Raw genomic sequence first — 26,112 nt, 5'->3', positions numbered from 1 at the left:
TCCCTACATACTACTGTAATACAGCAGATAAAGAACAACAGTTTATAAATTTAAACAATTTACATAAAAAATGGCTTGTAAACTTTCTGCCTGACTTTTCCACTAACTGCAGTTTCTTGCTCAGAATTTACAAGTTACCTACATGCCCATCGCACGTCTTACATACTGCAATGCAAATTGAATTCTCTCTGCACTAAAAGACACACTGGAGTTAAACTGGTGAACAGATTGTCTTCTTGAACAGAAGCAGTTAGTAACATATTTAATCTTTTCTACAGGTTCATTTTGCAATTACTGATAAATATAAGTAGAAACACGGCAAAAAGCATTTATATATGGTTCAAATAGTATAAACACTGAGAGTAAATGTTATTTTCCCATGAAATTGCAAAAAGACTTTTCTGTGTCTGACATAATAGAAAAGCCCTGTCCAACGTAAATAAAGGGAAAACACAGCAATGTTTTCTCTTAATTTGTTTTTAATATTAAATATTAACCTATTTTAAAAGTTTGAATACAAAAAGTAACTTGAGGAACTGAAATATCACAAATACACATAGAACATGTTACCAATTTATTCAAATTAGTTCTGAAAAATTAGTTGGTTTCAGGCAGAAAAAAATAACCTTACAAGCTTCGGTATTTGAAAAGTTTTTTGGTGTTTTGGGGGTTGTTTTTTGTTTGCTTGGGGGTTTTGTTTGTTTCTTTGTTTTGAGTTATAGAACTACTTCTCCCTTTCCTTAAAAAAATAATACTTATTTTTATTTACGTCCTGTGTATGTGTTCACATGAATGAAAACTGCAGGCACGCAAAATAATACACAAGTCCAAATTCTACACATACACTGTGATGTTTGCACAGAAATTTATCACTTTGTTATGAGAAACAAGGATTTCTCTCTCAAATTAATAAGTACAAACTTCATTTAAATGAGGTATTTTAATTACTTGATATCAGCTTTATTATTTTATAGATAAAATTATATATTTTTATAAAAGGATATGAATAATCATTGTTATGTTTCAACACATGAACAAGGATAAGGTACAGATTTATAAAGCTTGAATAGCCACATAGTCAGAATCTACGTAACAATGATAACTGCATAAAATTGTTCATACCACCCTATTTATTTACTGAACTGGTTTTAAGATTTTATATTCCTGTACAACGGAAGAATTTTTGTTATTTCATTAATGTTTTCTGTCCATTTCCCAACATTAAACCTACTTTAAAGAGCATTCATTTCCCCCTATTTGATAATTCCTTTACTTTCACCCCTTCATTTGAGCTGGTACAACTTTTTATGTTGATTGTGCTGAATGGCAACAGGAAGCTGATCCAAATTAAGTGTAATTTTTTTTTTTTTCCTGGAAGGGGCGGGACTGCTGCTGGATTGTTTTGATCATAAATCAGTTTGTCAATATAATTTACCCTGTGGTCACACACACAACCGTAGTAGTGTATCAGCAGAACAGAAGAGATACGGGGCCTGTGCTGCTTAACCTGGCACTGTCACAGAAAGAAACACCGGGGAAGCTACCGAGATACAGTAATTGTCAGTTGGTATATTTGATGCTTGACACATGGTAGCTGCTATTTTTCTGAATTGTCAGGTGTCTCCAAACTCAGTGCTGTCAAAACATCAAAAACAAATGCTGGAGGACATTTAAGACATACATACCACTGTGCTCTAGTTTTCCATGAACACCTTTTATGATTCCAAACTGACATGCAATAGTAGCATAACACTTCTCAACTTCATTCAGTTTCTTATGATGCTCCTCTTTCGCTGTTAAGTGCCTCTGTAATTTTTGATCCTGTTAGAAACATAAATGAAGCACCTACTTAATGATAGTAACTAGTATGTATAAATCAACTTTCCAAATGCTTTTTATCATAATAGCATAAATGCAAAATCATTCCCAGAATGTCAGTTTATATCATATCTAATGATCAGTTCCCATTTCCAGATAGCACCTCATACCAAAGACCTTCACCTGTGTGTTAGATTATCAACAAAGCACTTTAACATTTTCATATGCTGTCCCTTATATTTAGAACTTTCATGTAAACATCTGCAGAACTGTATTAAATGTTTTCAAATCCTGATTTCAAGTTTTCCTTTGTTATGTCTTAAACATGTTATTTAATCTGCCACTGTATTGTGAACATAGCCTAACATGCTAATGCTGCCTGTGCTTTATACTTGTCCCCCTGCACTACCACTCAGTACAGTATTGCATTCTCTCATTCCTTTGATGTAGGATGTTCATGCAGATTAATGCGGTACCCGCCCCACATCAGCTATTCAGCACCTGCCCATGTCTTCGGCTGCAGTTTCAAAACAATACAGTGGCTTCAGCAGCTATATGTTTGTACCTCATTGCCCCAGCTGCTTATTTGTCCCTACTGTAGTATTAAACCAAGTATACCACACTCTCAGGTCGCAGCAATGCAACAAAATACAGGGCCTGTTTAAAAATTCTAGACAGCTTAAATCACAGCCCCCATAACCAGTTGTCCCAGCATCTCCATAGAGGAGCACAGGGCAGAAACGAGTAAGTGGCTGGAGACAGGTAAGAGTAGGAGCTCCTTAAACTTTGGCAACAGTGCTAGCGTATGCATCATGAAAATAAGGCCTATAGACATTTATTCTCTCCTGTTACATAACAAAAGCAATCTATTATGCAAACAGTGTTCAGTCTTCTTTGTAAAGCCACTAGTTAAAAGTACTGTCTTCCTTTTATGGTCTTAAACACTTTCCAGCATAACATGGTTTTAAATCAACAAGGAAAGCTTTTTAAGCTAGACTGCAATGCACACTCAAACAAAAATACTGGGTTTTTTTTTTTTTTCAATACAGCGTTGTTCAAAGTTGTCGTGGTTTAACCTCAGTCAGCAACTGAGCACCACATATACTTTCAGGGGACACCAGGTTGACTAAGGACTAGGAAGAAAATTAACTATCCCAGCCAAAACCAGGACAAAAGTATAGGGCCACTATGACAATCAAGGGATTTGAGCACCTGACATGTGAGGAGAGGCTGAGGGAGCTGGGACTGTTCAGCCTGGAGAAGAGGTGACTCGGGGGCATCTTATCAATGTGTATAAATACTGGGTGGAGGGGAGGAAATAAAGACGACGCAGCCAGACTCCTCTTAGTGGTGCCCACTGACACAAAGTGAAATACAGGAAATTTCACTTAAACTTGAGGGGAAAAAACTTACTGTATGGGTGGTCAAACATTGGAACAGGTTGCACAGACAGGCTACGGAGTCTCCATCTGTGGAGATATTCAAACCCCGACTGGTCATGGCCCTGTGCAACCGGCTCTAACTGACCCTGCTTTGAGCAGGGCAGGGTTAGACTAAGCCATCTCCAGAGATGCCAGACAGCCTCATCCATTCCAGTTCTGGGATTGTTAAAAATGACATAGTGCAAGAACACTTAGGAGAGAATTTGTGTATTTGACACACCTGAATAAAAGAATTTCAACGTACTTGCTAAAAACCAGAAGTGCATCAACTACTTGTAAAGAGTACTGGCGACTTTGATTTAGATTAGTGAAACTAACGCAGATTAATACCCCATGCTTCCCAGAAAAATGTAAGTAATCTTACAATGAATAATTAATTCCTCAGTATCAATTAGCAGTTGTAATATCTTGAAATACAATGAATTCAATTCTACTTTAAGATTATGTGTCTGTAGGGTTTTTTTCCTAACTACTTTGGTAAGCATCTAACACTATTTTTACTTCTATTAACGTCTTGGCCTAAGTAATATCTTATCACAATGAATCCCACATGGTAATTAAGTAAAATGTATTTAAGTTTCATGAATTTTACCAATATCTCTCTCTTGTTTTGTGAGGGGGTGAATGAAAATACATATTCACAGGAAACTATATTCAGTGATGCATGCCACTGATCTTTTAAAAATTATTTGTTATCCTTTCTTTCACTAAGTTTTTTGTGTTCCTTTTTACACCGTATTTTTGTGAATAGCTTTGTAGGTACTATTTGGTCAATTTTTAAAGTAATTTTCTCTGAAGAGAGCAGGTTAAATTAGTTCCTCAGAAAAGATATCCATTTATTTAGATATCTAATCTATTTCTAATCCACAGTAGAGCAACAGCAACTAAAATTAATTGGGCCAAATTAATTCCTGTGTGTAAATTCAAGTTACACAAGGATGAATCTGGCCCAGTCTGTTTGGCTTCCGTAAGGCTCCATTTCCATACAGTAACAAATGCAATACATGTCCAAGCATCAGAGGATAATAAAAACTGATAGTAATCAAAAGAAATGACCAACATAAGGCTAGCAAAACAGGATATACAATACAAATTTCTCATGTTTTATAAGGTATGAAATTAAACACACTACAGCAAATGGAAAGCCATAATGGAAGCACTGGTAAAGAAACACCACAGAATCACTGCAAGGAATGTAGGTTGTGAATGTTCCTATAGTTTCTCTTTTTCCTAGTCATAAGTAAACTGTTGAAGAACTGTGCTTAACTAGTCCTAGAATGTGGATTTTATAACAAAAAAATAAAAAGGAAAAATTATACTTGTTTTTCCTGATAGTCATTCAGGTGTATTTATTCTACGAGAGAGATGAACAGGGAGGCATTGCTAATTTGAGACTGGAATAGCTTGTGGCAAGATCTTTTATAAGGATTTTTCTTAATGTTCTTCCAATTTCTTCCTTAAGTCAGAGCAAGACAGCGTTAGTCCCTCCTCCTCACTAGAAGAGTAGAAATATGCTTTGTTGTTTCCCAGGGCTCTTTCCAATGAGAAAAGGAATTGGCCTGCTATAGCCTCAAAAGTTTCAGTAAGAGCTTACCCCTTGCCTAAATATGATTTTTGATGGCAAGCTGATCTCCAGGCTTAGTGCACAGTAAAATAAAAGCAGTCTGGTTTGCCTTCTAACATCCTTCCCTGAGTATGCCATTCTTCTGCTCACAGTGAAAAGGTCTTAAAACATTCTTCCATAGAAGACAATCAAGAAACACCAGGAGACACTGCAGGATAGGGAGGGTATGACCCTGGAGTTGGAGTAAGACCCACAGAATCTTGGTTCTCCTTCCTAACGTCTGATACTGCAAGAACAGGAATTATTGCCCTGCCCTCCACCAGTAATAAAGATAAGCTGAGATGGGGAGTGGAACTGATTGTGGCCATATGGTTTGTTGAGGCACAATGATTTCTTGGTGGAACTAGACCAGAGAAATAGCTCAGGGTCAGGTAGGTGACTGGAGGAAGACAAAGAGGGAATTGCTCATATCTCAAAGATATTCTGGAAATTGAGTCACTAGTCAGAGTTACTCAGTGAAGCAGAAGGTGGTAATTGGGAGGTGAAAGTGTCAGAGAAACAAAGGAGATGTAATGGCATAGAGATCTAAGGCAAGATCACGTGAAAGTTATGCAAAGGGTTACCAATTGTAAATCTTCAAAATAGGAATTTTTTTCCACAATAGTTCCTTTAGTTCCCATCATTTTTCTACTTAAAAATAATTCTTTTTAATTTATACTGTATCACTGCTTCTCACTGAATTTTTAAACAACGCAGTATAATTACAGACAAATTCCTAAAAAATGTGGAAAGGAAATAAAACATTCCTATTTTAGATTATTAAGAACAAACCAACTTTAAAAATTACATTTATTTAACATTTTACAGGAATTCATTTTTTATTCATTTGGTAACTACATCTGTATTAGAAAACTAAATGGTGGCAAGGAAGCTCTCAGGAAATGCCTGTACTGTAGTTAAAATATCCCTGACACATTTTGGCCTATGCCAAGTAGCACTCCAAGTAGCACAAGATTTTCCTCTGAATCCTAAGCAGTTCCTGGGCACAGTTCAGGAGACTGTCTGCTGGGAACAACGTGGGTGATTTGGATGCAGCTTCCCTCGTTTGAAGAGCAGTAGAGTTTAATGAACCTAGACCATTTCATATCACTTGACTGCAGCTTCACTAAACGGTCTCACAAACATTTAGTTTACTAATATAAACACAGTCAGCAAGTGAAACTAGACTAATTACCAGTCATTCACAAAGGTAGTCACCCCATCTACTTTACTCATTAATACTGATGCACTGAATCACTACCTTGTAGACAGTGATGTCTCCCCACTGACTACACAGAGATCTTGCACTCCAGATTTGCTCTTCTGAACTGCACACAAGATTTGGTCTCTAAACCAGCCAACACTAGCCTTAATCTCATTCTTCTTTTTTTATATTTTAGCACCATGGTATATATCATAGATTTACGTACTGCAGAAGACAAATAATTCTAAATGCTCAGTCTCTCAGACATGTCCATGATCAGCCAATGCAAGTTAACAAGGGAACACATGAACAGATGAAAAATTTACTTTAGGGTTTTGGGGTTTTGTTTTCTATTCTACATCAGCTTTTATTCTACACTCAAGAGTGTTCTAGCATTCTACATTGTATCACCTGCCAGGAAATTAATGAAGGAGGAAACCAAGATCTGACCAAGGCCATTTTCCTCTAGTTATTTCTCTATTTCAGCAGCAAGAAAAAGAATACAATACAGAACCCACACTCAAGCTTATTCTATCAGACAACGAGCTTTGTAGTAATCATCCTGTAGCCTCCTGATTGCATGAGTGCTACTATCCATATGCAGTGAGGTGCAAAGTGACTACACCGCACACATAATCAACACTTATTGTGGAAAAAAAGGAAAGATGGAAGAAAAATAAATCCTTTATTTCTTTGTCTCTATACAGTCTTTCAATATGAAACAAAAACTTCCACTATTTCAAAATTCTAGCAGATACCATAAGAATTATATCATCACTACAATTTTCACATAAACTTAACTGGATAGCATGCTAAAATTTGGTGTATATGCAATATATTAACATTGCATATGCTAGACTAAAAGAACAGAATTAAAGAAAAAAAAAACAGAATAAAATGCTACATCAATGACGCATGCTCAATCTCCAGCACATACAAAAGCTACTTTACTGACTGGCAGGGTTTCTAAGGTGCCAGATATAAACTAAACAGCACATCTGCTTACTTTCAAAACACTAGCCAGGGCATGATCTAATCTGTCTTTGACAAACTTAAAATTGAAATAGAAATGGGTCTCAAATAAATGAATGGTTTGGAATTCCATCCATTTTACTTTTAAACATTTTGCCATTTGTGATAACTGACTAAGAGAGTCTACATGGTCTACTGCTACTTTGATCCCTAGAACGTACCATTTATTTCAGTGCAACAACTCAAGGATTAAAGTTGGTAGAATTTGACCCAGTCTAAAACTGTATGTATTAGCCCGCTACTGCATAAGATTGTAGGAAAGAATTCGCTTCTGTTTACCTTGTGGTTTTTTGTTTTCATCATTTTATATCAGAGCATCTTCTATAAATATGGCCAAGCCATACATGTTATGTTTAGTGCTGCGTGCAAAAGAGGATTTCTAATATCTTGTCCCCCACTCAATAGCATTTAATAATCATACTCTGTATCAAAGTCACAGTACCCAAATGTTTTCAAAATATTCAAATAATCAAATATTGGAAAAGTTTATAAACATAAGAAAGGAAGATATTTGTTTAAGTAGCACAGATGTATTTCCAGCTTATAGAAAAGCTGTTGTGATTTAAATATTCTCATTCATATGGAAGACTGAGCTTGCAAGTTATGAAAGAAACATAGTATGTGAAATGACCTAAATGTAAGTTCAATAATTTTGTATATTTTAAACACATTTTTAGGTTAGATGTATTTTTAGAATAAATACAATTTAAAAGTGAAGTAAGACAAAACCCATTTTATGTTTCCTTTGATCTTTAACTTGTAGCCTTATCTCCCAGGTCAGAGGGCACATTATTCAATTTCACCATATTTTGTGTAAAACCGCTGTAGCGTTGAAGATGACTTTCAGTACAAATGTCATGGTACTTAAAGCTAAACTGGACCCTAGTTTTTTGAGCTTCTTAATTAAAATCACAGTTTGTAATGGTCAGACAATATTATCTTTATTCTTTCCAGTTGAGCAGCAGCAGAATTTTCACAGCATTTATTCAATCAAGCTTAGCAATGTTTCTGCAGCTCACTCTTTCACTTCCTAAAACAGACAACAGGGTTCAGAGCGACTATGCTGTCACTCTATATAAATTTATTCTCTGTGTCAAAGGGAGTCATCCAGCTGGACTGGATGAAATCTAAACTGTTCAGGGGAACTGATGTTAAGAAGTAATTCTGAGAAGAGGAGAGAAAAAGAGTGAGAGGAAAAATATTATCAGTTCTTCTTAAAACAAACAAACAAACAACCAACCCTAAAAACTGCTTGGAATTCTCTATTACTTCTTTGAGAGGAATATGCTAGATCCTATAAGGGTAATGTAATTACATTATTCAGATCACGGTCTGTAAAAAAAAAAATCTTCACTCTAATCTATAAAGAGAACAAATGTACAAATTATACTTTAATTCAGGGAGAAAAAATTCCATGTGATAAACAGCAGCTATCAAACTATAAAAAGCTAAAAACATTGTATTTGAAAGTTTTTCAGATTCAAAGCTGATATCAGCTCTTTTGGTTATTCATGATAATGATCACACATCATTTAAGTATTAGAGTTGGTTAGTATTTCCATTATACTCTAAGCAGGCATTCTCTTTTTATAAAAGCTGTTCCTTATTTTTTTTACTTTTATTAATTTCTTACCATTTCATTCAGTTTCTTTTGTAAAGTGTATTTTGAAATCTGTAAAAAGAAAGAGCGCTATGAATTAAATTGTAGTTACCTTTTTTCCAACGACAACCTGCATATTTAAGTATTCTCATACCTAAGACTTAATTGCATTTATTGCCAATCCAATACAGTAATACTGGTTTTGAATTAATGATGACACTATTTCTTTTATTATTAGATCACTTTACATGATTTCACTTCAATATTTAAATTATGTAAAAATGCTTTACACTGATTTGTTACTAGAAGAATTTTGAAAATGCATAAATCTTTGTGTTTTCTGACATGTATCATAAAAATCATGTGTAAACGGACTACAGTCTGTAAACTAGACCCTTAGAAATAAACAGAGAAGAAAACAGATAGAAATGAAAGTATTCCCTCAAGTCCTAGAGGAATGTGTGTTCCCTCTTGGAAAAAAAATTCTAGGTAGATACTCTGAATTGTGGCATAGAAAGACATATTGTACCAATCTTGCATGCTTTAATAATATAAAACTGACATTGAAGTCATTAACACTTTTTCATACACCATTGACATCAGAGAATTTTGACTTGCATAATACTTAAGATCGCAAGAGCTTTAGTCTCTATATCCCTTAGAACATTTAAAGAAACATTGACAATGTCTAGGAAAAAAAAAAAAAAGAAATGTCAAAGAACCCAGTGTGTGTAAATCTTATACAGAAAATATTATTTCTAGAAAAAAAACTAAGCCTAGAGAACAATCATTTTAAGATAGAATTCTGACTCTCTGGATAGAGAGAACTACAGAACCAAATTAGAAATTCCTCACTCTTAATTTAGGCTGATTTCCACACAATTTTTCTGGGTCCACACGTTCATTGTGACCTCCTGCTTCCTCAAGTCACAGCAGAATTTCCTAGATCTGAACTATACTGTTACACAAATGTTTGATCTGTGAACATTAAACATTTAATATTAAGCTTTTTTTTTGAAATTTGTTTTATCTCACAAAAGAAAGGCCAGTGGAATCTTCCATTACTCTTAGTGTCCACATATTATGTTCAGCAGACCATGGAAGGATATTCTACATCATCTGTGCTATGCCAAGGTTTGAACAAGGCAACAAAATCCTTTACAGCTATTGCTCAGGCAGCCAGCCATGGGAATAAATTTCTTCTGCTCCTAAAATACCTTCAGTGTTAACTAAATGATTAAACAGTCTGATACCAAGTAAATGCATCCCATTATAAGAGAATGTTAATAAGAACCAAACATGTTGCAAAATCGTGGGTAATAATCCATTATAACCATTTTGTTTTCAACAGAATTAATTATTATCCCACTCAGTTTGGCTAGAAAAGTAATACGTTCCCGGCAATATCTGAAATCTGGCAATGCATTACAATGCTAATTCTCTTCTGTGTTGAAGAAAAACATTCAGAGTTCTACTCTTTTAATCCATTTTCAACATATCTGCCTTGGTCTTTAAAAGAAAACTAAATACTAGCTATGTCCCTATGTCTTCCTTTATTTCAAGTAACTGTGAATCATAGCCACAAGTGCTCCAACACCATGTAACAATATAAAATACAATACAAAAATAACACCAAGTGGCACCACAGTAATTGTGCGTTTATCCGACAATTTTACTTTTACTGACAAACAGGCACTGGAAAGCCATGGATTAAGTGGTAAATACAGAAACCTCCTAGTGAAACAAAAGAAAATAATACAAAACACAGGTAGCACTGAGTTGGAGGCCCAGTATCAATACTTGTTTCTGTTAGGAGTCCAAAACCAGAGTTTCCAGACAGGTGAGAAGTAAGACGACAAGAATATAAAGAAAGAGGAAGACTATGGAAATGAAAAGAAAGCACATTTCACACGCTATTTGGACTTTTATTGAGTATGCAGTTTTTCTGGAGGAAAAGCACTGTAGCTGGAAGGCTAACAAAGTAGTCTTGACACTGAAGACGAGAACAGAAACTCAGCGTTAGAAAGTGAGGTGTACGTGTACTAGAAAGATTAAATGAGGCGGCCTTAAAGACCCTCTTAAAAACAAATATTTTCTTACCAGTGAAAAAACCTAAACCCAAAACACTTGCATACCAAGGAAACTTATTTAACAAAAATAATAGTTTACCTGTAATGCTTTTAATGCTTCTTTCAGTCCATCAATTTCTTTTTCTTTTGTTTCTACAGCAAGTTGATATTTTCCCTTTCAACAAAAGCTGTACTTCAGGATTTGGGCAGAATAAATGCATTTACAACAAGAATTTATCAACAAGAATGTTATGAAAATAAAGCACTACTCTGCTATACCAGAGTAATTCATTGGTGAAAACAGGTGAAAATTCAGCTATATAATTTTAATATGTTCATATATACTGCTATAAAAAGAAAAGTGAAAATATGATAGTATATTTTCACCACTTAAGACTAGTCAGTAAGTTTAAAAATTTTCTGTTCTGGGAGAGACAAGCCTGACAAAGGCAGAATTAATAAGTTACTTTAGTTTAGAACAAAGATACTAAATAACAAAGAAAGTATCAGGTAAATCCATTTTCTTATCCACTGTAGCAGGGTCTTCACAGAAACAACTTCCTCAGCTTTTCCAATGCACAAAGACTGAACTGTAATCTGCTGTCACTAGAATTACTAAATACATGCAAGCACATTTTATATTTATATATATAGGGGTGTGTGTATATATATGTGTATACACACACACACATATATATGCATGTGAATAAAGTCAAAGAACTTCAGTGGAATTAAATTAGGTAAGAATCGTGGGCAGCAATCAATACAATGGAGAGCAGAATCTAGATATCAGAGAACACGCCAGGGAAAACAAATACATCCATCCAACCACCCCTGCCTGTTCCATTCATTTTTAACATAGTGCTGGCTGTGCAATCTCCTGAAACCACCTTGATGAGTAAAAGTGCATGTAATATAAATTGGAGCAAAAATTGGTCTTTGTATTCAAACTCTGTCCTGAAACATTGCAGCTTAATTTGTTCTTTCAGTCACTTTGGTATAAAGTACTGAAAGTACTATTCAAGTCAATGGAAGTATCTAGAGAAAAAAAAAATTAAAAAAAATCAGCACACAGTTTAATTCTGAAACAGTAGCTGTCATTGAAAATACTAATCAAGGACTACTACGTGGATACGTGTGGACAAAGAGGATGGCTTAACAAGAAAAAACTCCAAATACAAGCAAGAAAATAACCAGATAATATACATGCAGCAAACAATATAGTTTACTTTGATATACTTTCAAACAGATTTCACCTGTTTGCAAATTTCTGTGCAAGTTCTTATGAAACATACAGCATACTCATCCACTTTTAATCATTGGGAAGTTTGCGTGAAACAATAGAGTCCATATGCAGACATTCATTAGCTTCACTGTTTGAAACAGGGTCCTAGTATACCAAATGCAAATCCTTTATTCAGAAGAGGAAGCAGGCACTCAGCTTGGTATAAAAAGTCACGTAGTTAAGAAAAAACCCAGAAATTCAGGCTTAAGTGTATCTGTCTTCAGTTTAGTTCAAGCTCCTTAGGAAACCAGCTCAGGTAAATCAATAAAAGCCCTATTAAAATCTGGTTTTACTAAACCAGTTAGAATTGTTATTTTTCACTAGTACGTGAAAAAGGGTTATGACAATTTGTCCCAAACCCCCAAAATAAAGTAAATTTTGTATAGCTTCAATATAGAACTATCAAAGAACACTTATTGCCTAACTGATTTTTAGCATAAGCAGATCTTAAAGTAACATTTCACAAGTAATTAAAAACTTCTACAGGCTATAAACAAAAAACCAAAGGTAACAAAGGTTATAAAGAAATTTCTTTTGCAAAGGCCATAGCAAGAAAAATAATTTAATTGTAATATATTGAGTTTATACTTAGAACATGTTCGTTAAGTTATATAGCAGTAACATTTGCTTATGTGATTCACTGGATGACAAGTAACAAGTAATTGTAACAGAGCACCTTTTCTTCTTCCATGGCAAACATCCTTGCCTGTAACTTGATTGTCAGTGGCATAAAAAAAAAAGAAATAACAAATCAATACAGCACATGGCATTAATTTTATTCATGCAACTTGACAAGACAGTATAGTTATATTACCCTGCATAGTGTACTTCCTGGGTTTTTTTTGTTTAACTATAGAGTCACAAGCAGCAAGCTTGTGAATCACAAATTGTTTTTTCAAGAAAGAAAAACCTAATTGCTTATCAGTTTCTTTTTTGTGCGATATGATTGTGATGCAGCATTAGTGATAAATTCTTCATCACCATGTGCAACAGTTTCAGTTCCTATGACTGTACTCTGCAAGTTCTTTCAGCACTCATATTTGTTGATGATATATTATGGAGAAAAACACACAATCCTGATTTGAAAGACTGAAGCATGCTTTCAAACATTGAACAGAATAAATTATGTGGCGGATATTTTACCCTGGTTTATGAATCTAACCTTGCAGAGGACATGCCACCTTAGAGAGAGGGGGGACCCCCCACCCCCCCCAATAAAAAGAAGATTAAAAGAAGCATTATCTTCTCTAGGAATTTTTGGAAAAATAAAAATGAAAAATCCCAGGAAGACTGGCTTACTGGGAAGAACTGTCAAAATACAGGCATTATACTGTGTTTGGAAGAAAGAAAAAGACCTGATTTCTTTGAGCTGTATATTCTAACATTTTATATGCAACAGAAAAATATTTTAATACCAACTGATAACTTGCTGTTATGCCATCATATTTTAAAATCTCATTGTCAAAGCTAGGAGACCTTATTTTGCTACCTGTTTTTTAAAAGCTGCCATAGCTTCTTTGTTTTGTTGGTGCAATGTGTCCGTCTCATGCTGCAGAGTTTCCTGCCCATGCAGAATAACAATAGTGTATTTTAAATATTATCTTACAGCAAACCATACATATAGCATTTCAAGAAAGACCTGATTCCTTGTTAAATATTTTTAGAAAGACATGATTGCTTAAAAACAAAACCTGAAGACTAAAAAGAGACACTGTTAACTGGTAATCATCTTTTTGGTAGCAGCCTCTCTTTAATTCATAACAGGTGACAATTCTCACCTCTGGAATTCAGATTTGTTGTTGCTAGGACTTCTATAAGCAACTCTTACCCATCCTATCAATGTGCAGAACCAATCCAACACCCATTGCCATCTTAAGACAGCGTCTTGACACAGTTCCAGGTAGTTATAATAGAATTTTGATTTTAATCTCCATTAAAAAATATAATCCCATTAAAAAATAACAACCTGTTATTCTGTTTTTAGTTTAATTTTAGTCATTTAACAAACTCCATGAAAGAGCTGAAGGAGGGCAGAAAAGACTAAGCGTAAGGTGACAGTGTAAGATTTTTATCATCCTACTGCCTGGCTTTACTCTCATCCATAAAAACAAGAAAATGAGTTAAAGATGTACTATTATTTTTATTTTTATTATTTCATATCATAACCTCATAGACTAACACTACAGTCTGCAAGTTGGAAATCTTTAACATCTTTAAGCATCATGTTCCCATACAAGATAGGGAAAAAACCCTCACAATCAAGGTGAATACGAAAGATAAAAAAAAAAAAAGATCTTACAAACATTAAGTTCTAGACACTAAAAAAAATTAGGTAGGAGGTAGTCAAGAGGCTCTGTCCTTGAACAGCTATCTCAAAATACAGATGAGTGTTTAGCTAAGAAATATTAGTGTGAAGTAGGAAATGATTAAGTAATGACTGCACAAAAATAAACTGAGACTTAAAAAGAATGACTGGGAAAAAATAAATTGATCATTTGTTTCACACGAGAAGTCTAATTGCTTCTCCTGCCTAATTGAGCAATTGAGAGTTTTTCCGACATAAAGCCCGTTCCAAAATTGCTACTTTCTCCAGCAAATTGGTGTTGCTTTCAAGTTCCACAAGTGAGAGCTGCTGCACTTTGATACAAGACAAGAATCTGTGGAGGTAAGGTGTTTTATATTCATGTACATACTCATTAATCCATTGTAAGATAGGTAAAGAAAGTTTTGATTTGCATCTAACAAACAATACTACATGAACAAATATTCAAAAATGTGAAAACAGAAGTCTTGAGGAATGTTTTCCTCAAGTTGTCACTTAGAACTGTGTTCAAAGACACAGGTTCCCTAGTGGGTAAAGGGCATCTAAGTATGCTAGAGAGCCAGAAATGGTACTGCAGTGACAGCAAATCAACTATTCTCAGTGGAGTATTCCTACTTACCACAGGAATAAAATTTTATATCCACAGTACTGTCAAATTAAGATGACGCTTCTTTAGATTATAGGAATTCAAGCCAATATTATATAATAATTTATGTAGATAAAAGTTTGGTTTCACAGAACAGTCATCCTTTATACAATTTTGTCATTGATGTAACTGATAACTGGAAATAAGCATTACTGAGCTCTTCATAATATACCACAGTCTTCCTTGTACTGTATATTCAAGTGATGTATTTTACTATAAAAAAAGAGACTGGGAAGTTTCTACAAATATTCATTTCCTAGCAGGCCTCACAGCCAAGATTATTAAATAAAATGATTATATATAACTGTCTCAGAAATTAAGTTTTGGAATAAATTTTCCATACATGCCATGTATGTGTGGTGCAGGGAGAGTGAAGAACAAAGTTACTTTTTAAAGATATAAGCAAAATCACCTTTGATATTGTGATGTTATAGTAAGCATAATGAGTATACTCACTATATTTAAAGGAATATTTTCTCCAGTTATTCTGTTTTCCCTACTCTAGCATTTTTTTTTTTTTCAGGAGCAGCAACAGTATTCATAAAACGTAGACAAAGATTTGCTTTAAAATTGTAAAATTAAACCAGAAACTTAGCTCAAGTCATGTCTTCATTTTAAACTAGTTTGCTAAATTTAAGGTAAAATAAAATACATACTGAATTACAGAAATGTTGACTGAAAGGGATATCTCTGAAGGAAAAAAATATAACAGAACCTTTGATAAGCCAGAAGAAGCTGTCTACTTACTGAACTACTATTGAGGTCAATATGATTTTGCATTCAGAAACCATCAGATCACAAATTCAATTTAAATGTCATACTTAGCATTTTTATCTTCCTGAAATCTCCAGAATTGGAAACTCCTATTAGCTTGTTCCTTTGAAGTTCCAGAGCTCTACATACGTGTTCACATGAAGTTCCTAAAATCTACAACTCATTGTTTACATTAGGTTTGTCATGTGCCAATGTTAAATGCAAAGTGCAGAAAAAAAGGGAGTTCACCTAACTGCCTACAAGTCCCATCTTTTTATTAACTGTAAATTAAGTTGCTGTTAAGGTCTCAGAATGAATGGAAATCATCCCTTTTGAACCCAGATTATTAAGAACTGCAATGCTAGGTTAAGAAAAGCAAAGAAGGGTTACAAATTGAAAGCACTGTTGCTTTTACAAATATAAAATGCTTCCTGTTTCTGTGTGCACATATATATCCTTCAGAAAAAAAGCACATAGTTAGGATTATTAATTTAAGATGGTTAGGATGAACTCCAAGATGAAATAGTCTTCCTTTACTACTGAGATGTTAAATATCCCAAGATCAAGGATAGAGCTGAAATTATTGTTTTTTCTGTGATCGTAAAATATACAGAGTGAAGCCTTTTATCTTGTGACCTAGTGACAGGGGTCATAGGTTTGATTGTATTAGAGAAGGGAATGGATTTCCTATGAAAGCATAACCTCAGGAGCCCTAACCCGAAGCAGAATGTTAGACTTATTTTACTGAAAACTTCATACTGAGCATTTAAAAGCTGACAAACCACTCTGAGTATGTCTAACATGTAAGTTTAAAATAATTTTTTGGCAAAACAGTCACCTCCAAAACATTGCAAGTGAAGTTGTTTGTACAACTGCACTGGTACTTGCACTTGCCGAAGACAAGCATAATACAGAGAAGCTGCTGCGTAGTTTTCCCCACACTAATGGGTCAACGTGCCTTGTGTTAAGCTAAATGTCTTATTGCTTCAATATTTTCATCACTTTTGACTGAAGATTTCCAGTCATGCCAAATATTATGACGGTACTCTTTTGTTAACCAGATTTCTAGGTTGGGCGCAATCCAAATCAATACAAAAACTACAGAAGTTCATGGCTAGACAATAAACTATTGGCTACCAGATTCTACTATTAGAAATGGCAATAGCCTTAAAAAGGGGAATTGTACCAAATCACAGTCCATATTAATATTATATTAAAATTAAATTCCAGCAGTTAAAATACTAAAACCATGTAGGAAAGTTACCTTTTGCCATTCGAGTTCCTGTTTCTCTACAACGATTTTACTTATTTGATCTTCATAATTAATCTCTGTTTCCTAGTTAAAAAACAAACAAACAAATTTACATAAGACAGTGCCTGCAAATCAAACACCAACATACATTGTGTATTCATGCTCTTCTTCCCTTACAGTCCAGTACACAGAACAGTATGTGCCTACACACTGCACAGCAAAAAAGGAAACAAAAGCTTTCTGAGTGTGGTAAAATAGCAGATGAGTTCAGCTGTTTTGGTCAGAAAAGTTGCAGAATAAGTAACTTAGATTGAAATGCATAGCAGAAGATTAGGAGCTAGGATTATAGCTCTCTTAATTAGGAGAGGAACAGTTCCCTCTTCATGCTACAACAAAACCAGACTCAAAAGGAATAAACCAGACTTTACTTCACAGTTGAAAAATGATTGAATATTCTGATGAACCAATGCAAAATACTGAGATGAAGCGAAATTCGGCAAGCTGCAATTAGTGCTTCAAGAATCAATTGTTAATCAATGATACAGATAATCATGGTTAATGAGTTAGAATCTTTGGGACATCTTAATTATTCAACTCAAAGCATTTGAATCTTTATTCTTTTTGACATCTCCCAGGACAACTGAAAGTTTGTGTCAGCAATTACTTCTGTTATTATAGAAAAAGTGAAATATTTATCATAGCCTTCTGTGCCAAGAAGCCTCCTGACCTACCAGATGAAAGTAAGAAGTTAAAAATATGTGTTGATTATCCATGACTTCTGTTTGATAAGATGAGCTACCTGAAAATCTGAGAAGTCTAAAGTTTCCTTCACAATCCAGAACATGGACTACTAACAGGAACGTGCACTACATCTCCTGTTCTTGCTGAAGCACTTTGTCAAGAATCAAACTATTACTGTGATAATAAATGAGACTTATTTGCTGATAATCACAGTTGCCAAAATTTATGGGAATTTTCCTGAAATATTCTGGTAAAGTAAAATTTTCCTAACTGGAATCAGCTTCCCTTTTGAGTTAAATTTTTATGAGCACTGGCTTTCCTTTACAAATACAATACTCAAAGGAAGAACAACAGGTTCCCCTCAAACAGTCATGACTTCTTGCAAGAACAGTATTTAGGCTTTTGATGTATATGATAAGCAATTCACTGCTGTCCTGTTATTGCATACAGTCAAAATAATGAATATCCTTTAAAGACCTAGAAAGCTACACTAATGTGTTGTTCTGAGCTTCAAAAGGCTAATTTCCTACCTTTTCTCTGCACACTGATGATCACCTTGAAAAAGTGACCACATTAAGGTAAGATTGACTTCTCTCTGATGAATTGGTGCACTAGTTGCATTTATTGGTTGTGTTGGACACACTCCAACAAGGGCCAGACTGACTGTGTGAGGGTAAAAGAGTATTCCCAATACTTGAACTGTGTTCTCTGAGTTACTGTATTTTGATATATTATGTGCAGCTTTAGGCTTATTTTGAGCTCAACTTCCGCACTCCAGTTTAAAACCTGCATTCTAAACTGATGAAAAAAATAAGCACTCTTGAAATGACTCACACCTCAACAGCCCAGACTACTGCAAAAGAAGTGGCTATAATCCTCAGGGAAACAGTGACAGCTCAGAAAAAAAGCCATTTATGGATCTCTCTAGTAAAAAATTAAAAGCAGGCCCTAAAAAGATTATTCTCCTGATATCGGGTTTTAAGTAAAATTCTATTGAATTGCAATACCATGAACAACTATTAAAAGAAAAACGTTTGTTGTGGGGGGGGGGGGGGGGGGGTGTAGGGGGGGAGGAAATCACCTCTGGATGAAATAATAAGTTTTCTGAAACAGTGAAAGAGCAAACCGGTTCTTCCTCCTTCCACAGTGAAGCAGATAATACAAATGTTTTGGCTACAAAGAATAAAGTATGCTGCATCTTTAAGAAATGTAATTCTTTCCTAAACTCAGTACAAATGAGGGCTCCAAGTTTTTAATACACGGATATTTACAATGCTTCAACAATTTGTGCAAAACTGTTTTAAAGAAGATTTTGCAACCCTCTCTCACTTTCTCACTTAGCATAACATTTGATCCATAGTCCCACTGTACTATCAATAGAAATAAAATGGCAAAATATGTCCCAAGGTGATTTAAAATAGGTTTTTGACATTGACATCTTTTATAGGTTTTAGGGTCAAAACTGACTTCCTTGATTAACAGGCAGTTTACAGGCACATGTGTGGACAGAAATAACACACACTTCTATCCACAGGAGGCTACTACTAAGCATTTCAAGAGTTACTTGTCGGATCTAAAAATATGCCTCACTCACGTGAATTTTACATATAAAATATTGAACATACTTTTAAAATTAAAATGTGGCTCACAGAGAACTATAGAAAAGTTCTTTAGCTTTTTCTTCTCTGATATGTACCAGTAGAATACAGATGGAGAAGAGACCGAAAGATTTCATATGCTGTACAGTGGTAAAAAAAAAGATAATTTAAGAGATTATCAATGTTTCCCAGTTCTGCCTTAAGAAATAGTACTTCAGAGTTGCAATGAATTTATTTTCTGATACTAATCTATAAGTACTGAAAGAAAATACATTCCCCTAAGTTCCCTGGAGTGATAAAAACAAATGAGGTTGACTTACAGCTTCTTATAGAAGTGTAACCTTAAGCAATTTATGTCATTAAGCAACAAATGCTATTAAAATGATATATTATTAGCAAAAGGCTTGTTCGAAATTGTAAGAAGTAAGGATTATAAAATCTGACCCTTAAACATGCCATGTAAATTATTCCTAAACTAATCAAAATGCACTGCAGCAGTATTCTTCCCTAACATATTACTGCCCTGTGCAGGCACTAGCATATGTAAGGGTATTCCAGAGACAAAAACAGAATTTTGATCCAGTGCACAACTAAACAGGGAGAAGGAGTGGACAGTTACCCATGGATCAGATCTAGCCTTGGGAAACCCAAGAATATGTACCAGTGCAACAGAAGCAACAGTAACATGTTGCTGCAAGAGATGTAGCATGGACTAAGATCAACATAATGAACAGTAAAACTGCCTCCAGAATACCTGAAGTGCCTGCACAATTGAGTCATAACATGCTGGCTAATTTTTCAAGTATATATTTTGGAAACATACAAACTAATCACACTGATTACTGCATTTCTTTAGCTTCTATGCATATAACTGTCTCTCCTTTTCTTTGTAAACTCATCTAGTTTGGTGTATTTGTCATAAGATGAAAGCTCAAGTTTAGAGCATTTACAAAACAAACTTCAAACCGCAACTAGCATCAGAAAAGAAATACAGCTATGAAGGTAAAGTGGTAACGGAGATAAAGAAAGCTTAACATATGCACTGTGATTCTGACCTCACTAAAATTTATGGCAAATATATCACTAATTTCAATGGTAGTTGGAGATCAACAAGTATCTATCCATATTAAACTTACCACAAAATAAAGGGAAAAGAACGTAATATTTTAAAGGGGAGCAATGTAGCAGATACTACCATTACCATTTGGGGAAGAGTGGCTGGAAAGCTGCCTGGCGGAAAAGGACCTGGGGGTGTTGGTCGACAGCCGGCTGAACATGAGCCGGCAGTGTGCCCAGGCGGCCAAGAAGGCCAATGGCATCCTGGCCTGTATCAGAAATAGTGTGGCCAGCAGGAGCAGGGAAGTGATCGTGCCCCTGTACTCGGCACTGGTGCGGCCGCACCTCGAATACTGTGTTCAGTTTTGGGCCCCTCACTACAAGGACGTTGAGGTGTTGGAGTGCGTCCAAAGAAGGGCAACGAAGCTGGTGAAGGGTCTGGAGAACAAGTCTTATGAGGAGCGGCTGAGGGAGCTGGGGGTGTTTAGCCTGGAGAAAAGGAGGCTGAGGGGAGACCTCATTGCTCTCTACAACTACCTGAAAGGAGGTTGTAGCGAGGTGGGTGTCGGTCTCTTCTCCCAAGTAACTGGCGAAAGGACGAGAGGAAATGGCCTCAAGTTGCGCCAGGGGAGGGTTAGATTGGACGTGAGGAAAAATTTCTTTACTGAAAGAGTGGTTAAACATTGGAACAGGCTGCCCAGGGAAGTGGTTGAGTCACCATCCCCGGAGGGATTTAAAAAAAGGGTAGATGAGGCGCTTAAGGACATGGTTTAGTGGGCATGGTGGTGTTGGGTTGATGGTTGGACTCGATGATCTTAAAGGTCTTTTCCAACCTTATTGATTCTATGATTACAAATTCTTGACAAAAAATTTCAATTCAAATAGACCGGGCTTACTGAAATGCAACAGTTACCTAAATGAAACCAAGCCTTTGGTATATATAAAAAAGAAGTAATTTTAGTACAAAACAACAAAAAGATTTTATAAACAATGGAACTGGCAGACTATTTGTAATCAAGCATATACACCATTTCAATTTTAAAATTTGTAAGTATTTTAAATCCTAACAAGGACGCTGAAAAGAAAATACAGAAATACATTTTTGTGCAGATACTTGGTTTAAAATTCTACAATTGTTCTAAGATACAGCATGTTAAAATTTAAGACATTTATAATTGTTAACTCTCACATCCATACCGGACACTTTACATTTAACGAAATAATAATACAAGTTTGAAAACTGCATTAAATTCCATTTTAAGTGAGCCTTTTGCTTTGAATAAAGAGGGTAAGAACCAAAGTTCTAAGTGAACACCACTCCTCCAACTTATTCCCAAATTATAAAGGAAAATCTGGAAGCTATCAAAAATGTGTATATGTAACTACTGTTGGAAAAAAATAAACATCATAAATACTTAAACTGAGAATGACAGTTACATGATAAAAATGTTCTCATGTGAAATCGCTAACAATTATAAGCCTTATTCATCATTTTTACTTCTTTCAAAGGACATTTATAGTTTACCCATTTTGAATTGAAAGCTTTTAAAACTTGTGTGAAGCACTTTTTGTAGAAGTTCCACCAGCTGTTTAATAAGACAAAAACATTTTTGTTATACTTAGGAGAATAATAGTGTATATAACTTTGATGAGGTATCACAAAACCTTAAAAGTGTTCATTTTTTATTAGATGCCTTAGGACTACATGGATTTAAGTGTTTTTGTAAAAAAAATACTACCATAACAATAAAAGAGGAGTAATTTGATGGTTTATTTACTCGTTATAACCTTTAGAAAGTGTCAAGCCTTCTTTGAAGTGTTTGCTTCAGGCTGTAGTTTTACAAGATGGGCTGTGGATTGGTCAAGCCCCCTCGATTCTTGACCCTGAACAGATTTAGGAACAGAGTATAGCTGGCTCACGTCCAAGCAGCCAAAACTGCTGCTAGGTACTTTTATTATCTTTTTCAAACTCATAATCTACCTCCTACAAAATGGCACATCCAATTTCTCATGCAGGTCAATCAAATAGTACTCACAGAAACTACAGTTTGTGATTGTTTCATACTATAATTAGAATACCCTTCATGAACTAAACAGTCCAGTACAACTTTTAGTAGACCGCATGGATATAGAATCATAGAATAATTTGGGATCCTTCTTAAGTTTTGTTCCCCTTGTTCCCTTAACAGTGGGACAAAACATAAGGACAAATGTTAAAGGGAGAGAAAAATATTTATAACAGCTTTATTTAACTTCAGTTTCTGATACAACATTTTTGGATCTTAATAGTTAGGACCGTTAACCAAAACCTTTAGCAACCATATATTTGGTATTTATTCTCAAAAACTTCCCTTTTTCAGAAGCAGAGAAACAGAAATGTATACCAACCACCTCTTTTACTTTGGAAATCTTTCATTGCTCTGTCCTTGATTCCACTGCAATAGAGCTGCAATTGCTCTATATTTAAATAAGTCTCATCTATCTAAATATATTCTTTTAAATGCTTGCACTGATACTTACAACGCTCTTCTCTCCAACTTCAAGTAATGTTCCTAATCAAAAGCCACATTATTTGCTAACACAGAAGTTAAGCTAACACACTGCTTACTGACTTGAATAACAGTTATGTATGTCAGTCATGAGATCCATAAACTTCAGTAGTGCTTATTCCTTTACATCCACATACTTTTTTTCTTCTTTTTTTAATACTCAGCTTTCCTTGTTTCTGTCATTTTGTAAAAAGTACCCTAACTTACACTTAGGCAGAAAATCCAGTTGTAAGACTGTTAGGATTTTTTGTTCTGTTTCTCTGCAGCCTGCGTTAGTGGTGTACTGTTTGCCAACTTCTAGGTAACGAACAAAAAATGCCAACCACATTTCTATTCTGTGTTATTTTATCATTGTTTCTCCCCCTTCCCCTTTCCTCTTTTTACTCTATCCTTTAAGAAAATCAAATCAAGCTCTTTACCATTCTTATTGTTAGCAGTTAGAATTGTTCCTTGCAATAAACATCACCGAAATCTTTCATTTCCCTAGCATCCTCTTTATTTCTAGAAAATGTTTCTGCCTTACTTTCCAATAGTAATCATCCTTCTCATGAATAGAAACTTCAAAATACAGTATTAAAACATTTTTTTCTTTCATGATGCTATACTTACCCTATGCAACAGCCTGAAGATAACTTAAAACCAAGCTCTTTCATTAAAAAAATCAAAATCTTCATTTCTGCAACAGTTTCATGCAATCACACATTTTTGTCACTGCAGATTGTTTCCACAGAGCTGCCTATATAGCTACAGCAGGTGCCTCTGGTGCCCTTTTTAACTTTTCTGCTATTCCACACCTTTGAAGGTGGTGGTTCTCCTGCAGAACACACCTCCAACAAGGTTTAGCTTTGGGTGTATTGTAAAGTTTCTGGTTTTTTTTTCAGGTCTAGATATAGCACAACCAATATGACCATTATGATCTTAACTGGCATGTCCACCAATATGGTAATACCACTAATAACTCAAGTTTAGTCCTGCTTTGCTCCATCTGATAAGTAAGTTTATGGTTTCATCAGCTTTCTTCACTTAATACCTCAAAAAACAATTTCCCTTTTGGGCCCAAGTGACATTTCTAAATACTAATCTTATACTGCCACTTTCAATTTTCATCTCAATACTGAACTCCACTTGCCCATCTTATCTGTTGAAGCACTGCTAAATAGGCGAGTTAGCTCTGCACAATTATGTACATCTCTTCCATTTTGGAAGAGACTAGCTCAGGTATCCTGAGCTACAATGTGCAGTGCAAACCCCTTCATAGTGGCAGAAAGCAGAAGTACAGAAAGCAGAATGGGAGAGAGTAGTTAAGGGTGAGCAAAGTTCCTTCATGTCCTCCCACTACGAAAACCTAGAAATAGGCCACTGTGCTGTAGAACTTGGATTAGAATAGCCAAAGCCATAGCAAAGGTAGAGTAAGAGGAATTGAGATAAACTTGCTCAAATCTATCTGAAAGAAAGAGCGCATACAGCTCTGCAGAACTAGGGTGAGCTACACCTTCTGAGAACGGAAACCAGAAAAAGCCTCAAGGTGAGGTGTTGTGAGAGCCATAATGTCTGTGTCATGACAACAGACATGATTCAGGATTTGTCTCTTTTTGCAAGTAAGCAAGTAAATATCCTTGTATTTTCATTCTCAATGACCGCTCACTGGCCATCAGCATGAAAGTGGGTAAGCACAAAAGGGAGGTCTAGTTTATATCAAAACAGAAGGCAGAACAGAAGACAGAAAGGGACAGAAACTAGGAAAAACAGGGAAAAGAAAAAGAAGGAGAAAGAGCTTTAGGGGCAGGGAAGGAGACTAGAGTCAATAGCAGCAAAATGATAGGACCAACTAGCCTTTAAAGAACGTTCCTGTCCACAACATGGAACCGATTCAAGAAGTCTTGAGCCCCTGCATTCCCGTGCTGTGAGCACAGATATGAAATTCCCTGGCAAATCAGACATCTCAACCCCACTTCCAGTGGCTGATTCTAATACCACCTGCTATGTCAACGTACTCCCTTGGCTCAGGTAAGGGCGATGTTCTATTTAGCGCTTGACAGTAAATAGTAGGATGGTAACTACCAACAACAAGTCAATATGGCTTCAACTTACAAAATTCAGGGGGGGGGGGTGGGTTTCAGGATTTTAAAAGGAAATATTTAAAGAATCCTACATTAAAATATTTTAACAAATAAAATGTTTTTATGGTTAAACTTAATGCCCTTTGCAACTCTAATGTTCTTTAATACAACATAGTTTTCTTTTATGGTAAAGAAAAATTACCTTGTGAGAAATGTGAGAAAATTTGGGAGCTGGAAAAGACTTAAGAAAAGTATTTTAGTTAAAACAACAAGCACTACCAAGTTATACCTATATCATAACTGCCCAAAGAGAAAAGAGCAAAATTTATTCTTTGTAATTTTTACTGAACAGTGAAGCATCAGATCTAATAAACTCAAGGCACAAATCACAGAATCCACAGTATTAGCCAGACTTTGTGATGTCCCAGTCAACACCAGAAAGAGCCTCAACAGGTGCTTGTTTTCAGGTATGGAATCAGGTCACTGAAACTTGTCCTTTGCACCAAAGAAAAATGTTAGTAAAACTTTAAAAATCATCTCTAAAATTCATCTTTCTTGTGTTCAGCTAATCAACACCTCCACTGCTTCAACCGCTACCAAAAAGACCCATATCCTCAGGGTATTAGAATACATTTCTATGGAAGTAAGGAAGAATTTCCTTGATTTCTTATGTTTACAAGCTTTTCTGGCAAAGGATGCTTTTCTGTATCTAGTACAAGAAAGAAAGTATCTTGTCCTTGTAAACATTATCTTTAAACCTAATGTCAGTTGTCCTATATGCATTGTACTTCAGGAAGCATTAAAGACTTCCAATTTGACCTACTATGCTGCAACTTTATACTGTCAAAATTGATTACTTTTATCCCTTAAGAAAAGGATTGTCTCATATTACTCAACAAAATTAACTCAGCTGATTGCAGAACAAGGCTGACAGACTTTGGAACAAAGTGAAAGGGATATCCACCCCAAAAGAATCACTGCGCTGATCAGGGCTTGATGAGTGGGAAAGCTAAACTGGCAAAAGAATAGGACATTCAAACTATTGGAGTGTGAAGTAATCCCTGGGAGGCGGGGGGAAAGA

At 35.3% G+C, this 26,112-nt stretch overlaps 1 protein-coding gene across 1 annotated transcript in view; it reads right to left on the bottom strand.

Moving 5' to 3' along the window:
* CCDC73 (coiled-coil domain containing 73) overlaps positions 1 to 26,112 on the bottom strand; it is a 59,704-nt gene that overhangs the window by 30,690 nt on the left and 2,902 nt on the right. Inside the window, exons 2-7 of the mRNA XM_009334503.1 lie at positions 17,040 to 17,111; positions 13,543 to 13,614; positions 12,730 to 12,765; positions 10,869 to 10,943; positions 8,733 to 8,771; positions 1,686 to 1,821 (exon numbers count right to left, since the gene is read on the bottom strand). Of these exons, the coding sequence (XP_009332778.1) occupies positions 1,686 to 1,821; positions 8,733 to 8,771; positions 10,869 to 10,943; positions 12,730 to 12,765; positions 13,543 to 13,614; positions 17,040 to 17,111 (430 nt within the window). The remainder of the gene's footprint in view (positions 1 to 1,685; positions 1,822 to 8,732; positions 8,772 to 10,868; positions 10,944 to 12,729; positions 12,766 to 13,542; positions 13,615 to 17,039; positions 17,112 to 26,112) is intronic.

Source organism: Pygoscelis adeliae, unplaced genomic scaffold (genome assembly GCF_000699105.1).
Source record: "Pygoscelis adeliae isolate BGI_AS28 unplaced genomic scaffold, ASM69910v1 Scaffold171, whole genome shotgun sequence".
Classification (NCBI taxonomy): domain Eukaryota; kingdom Metazoa; phylum Chordata; class Aves; order Sphenisciformes; family Spheniscidae; genus Pygoscelis; species Pygoscelis adeliae.
The sequence above is the reverse complement of the archived record's forward strand: the minus strand, read 5'-3'. Positions and strand labels throughout refer to the sequence as shown.